Source organism: Alligator sinensis, unplaced genomic scaffold (genome assembly GCF_000455745.1).
Source record: "Alligator sinensis unplaced genomic scaffold, ASM45574v1 scaffold560_1, whole genome shotgun sequence".
NCBI lineage: Eukaryota > Metazoa > Chordata > Crocodylia > Alligatoridae > Alligator > Alligator sinensis.
Window position 1 is genome coordinate 1,705,232 of NW_005841837.1, and position 2,241 is coordinate 1,707,472.

Genomic DNA, 2,241 nt, shown 5'->3' on the forward strand with positions numbered 1-2,241 from the left:
GGCTCCTACCCTGGGGGTCTTTAAGAAGCGGCTCGATGCCTACCTGACTGGGGTCACTTGAGCCCAGTTTCCCTCCTGCCCAGGCAGGGGATCGGACTTGAAGATCTACAAGGTCCCTTCCGACCCTACTTCTATGATTCTATGATGACTGCATCATTGATTCATGGCAGAAATGCAGCAATGCATTCAGCCACTCACTGAAGCCTGACCAAAAGGGTGTTGTGTGTACACGGCAATCCTGGGACTTTTCTGTTCGGGGAAAAACACAGGCACAACTTGCCCCATGACAAATTCAATGCCTGTTCCTAGTCAACAAGCACCTTGATGATGGGGCCCTATATTTACTATGCAAATACAACAAACGTGAGGACAACAGGACGCAATTTAAATAATGATTTTACTAAAATGCAATGAAATTATCCTCTGATAATATATAAAAGAATATGTCCCTTTAAATAATCTGTGATGCATCAAGTGGCTCTCAAGGTTTTGTGCTCTGAATAGCAGCTCTAGCAGTTTTCTGACAGGACATGGAGGTAGCAAGACCCTAAATGTTCCTATTTAATAAGGACAGTTTTTGGGGATGCAACAGTGCTCATGCAATTATTTAGTATTGTCTTTCTTCTGAAAAAGCAAATGACATAAGGGTTTTTTCAAGATTTTCGGACAGATTTGGAGGTGAAATTCAAATATTAGAAGTGTGGAACGGAGGAATTTTAGTCCTGCTTTACATGCAAATCTCAAGAACACATTAACTGTGCACTGTCACTACTGTCACTATTGCCATGTCCAGAATATTTTAGAAGGGAGGCACAGAACATGATGGGTCATTTACGAATTAGCAGCTCACAAAGGAAGGCAGCTTCTGTCCTCAAAAGCCAACTTACCTTTCCTTGCCGCTGTCAGACCTGGGGATCCTCTCTTCAGCATGTTTCTTCTTTTCCTTCATAAAGACTTCATCTTCCTCACCTTTGGCCAGCAAAGTAGGAGAAACAGCCTCAGAACCAGTTCCTGGTTTCACATCTTTCCAGGCTTCATTCCAAACCTCCTCAGGCAACGTGACATGCCCTGAGGAGACCATGGATGGAAAAGGGTAGCTTGGTTCTATGGAAAATGGCTTCCTTTCCACACACACAGTTTTTTGTGAGGGTGCGTTAGCCTCTAGGACTGAATGTTTCATGCCCTGCTGCCCTTCTGCTTTCTGCAACCATAAGATCTCCACCCCTCGAAATTCTACATGCTTGCTCACAGCTGCCTCTTTCGATATCCTCCTCTCAGGACCTATTTGCTTTTCACCTGGCTCATATGCTGAAAACTCCTTCTCAAAATCAACCCAACCCTCCCCAAGAATGCCAACAGTGCCTTCTACTCTGCGGTCTGCTTCCAGGTACATCAGGGATGGTCTACCACAGCCGGACTCCTGCACTTCGTGGTCCTCCCCCATTTTATTACTGATAATTTGAAAGGACTCCGACCGCTTTTCTCCTCCCAACACTAAAGCCAAATCGTTCTCTGTGATCAAATATAATTCTTCCTCAGCTGTTACTTCAGACAGAGGAGGCATGTCTGAGGGTTTTTCTTGGACTGCTGAAACCAGTTCTCTGGCTGTCTGTAAGTTTTGGCTGCCAATATTCCTTTCTTTTTCCATTTGTCTCTCTGAACCAAGAGTAGTTTTCACTCCCTTTGGTTCCTTTGCAGTTTCCAGCCCTTGAAAACTTCTCATCATTTCAGTCTGCGTCTCATCAGGTTGCAAAGTTTCTTCTTCAGAGGACTGCTGCAATGTCTCAATGCAAGATCTTGACTCATCTTCGTAAGTGCCACTCTTGGGACAAGATTTGCAAGGCAATGTTTCCCCTTCCCACCTCCCTGGACTGCACGTTACAGCCTCTGCCTGAAGCTCACACGAAGACTTCAGTGCTTCCACACCTTGCTGCTCCATTGTCCCATACTCTGGAAATTCATTGATGACGGTCTGTGGGAGCAGAGTGCTACCTCCATGGCCACCTATAAAGAAGAAAGAGAATTTGTTTTGTCTATTTGTGAAATATATTCTCTCCTTTCCCAACTTTCTCATGACAGACTAATGGCCTCTGTTAATCTCCCCCTCACCACACTGCAGAGAAACACTGCTCTGTATAGTTCACTTCTGCATGCTCTTGCACTTTAGTTATTTCAAACCTGGCCTTTCTTACATCTGAGTTTTGGAGCAGCATACTTTGGAAGTTAGGATGGCTAAGTCAG

General features: G+C 44.8%; 1 protein-coding gene across 1 annotated transcript in view; it reads right to left on the reverse strand.

Moving 5' to 3' along the window:
- Positions 1 to 2,241, reverse strand: part of PSD3 (pleckstrin and Sec7 domain containing 3) — a 162,769-nt gene that overhangs the window by 117,191 nt on the left and 43,337 nt on the right. The window contains exon 3 of the mRNA XM_014519479.2: positions 888 to 2,004. Within this exon, the coding sequence (XP_014374965.2) occupies positions 888 to 2,004 (1,117 nt within the window). The remainder of the gene's footprint in view (positions 1 to 887; positions 2,005 to 2,241) is intronic.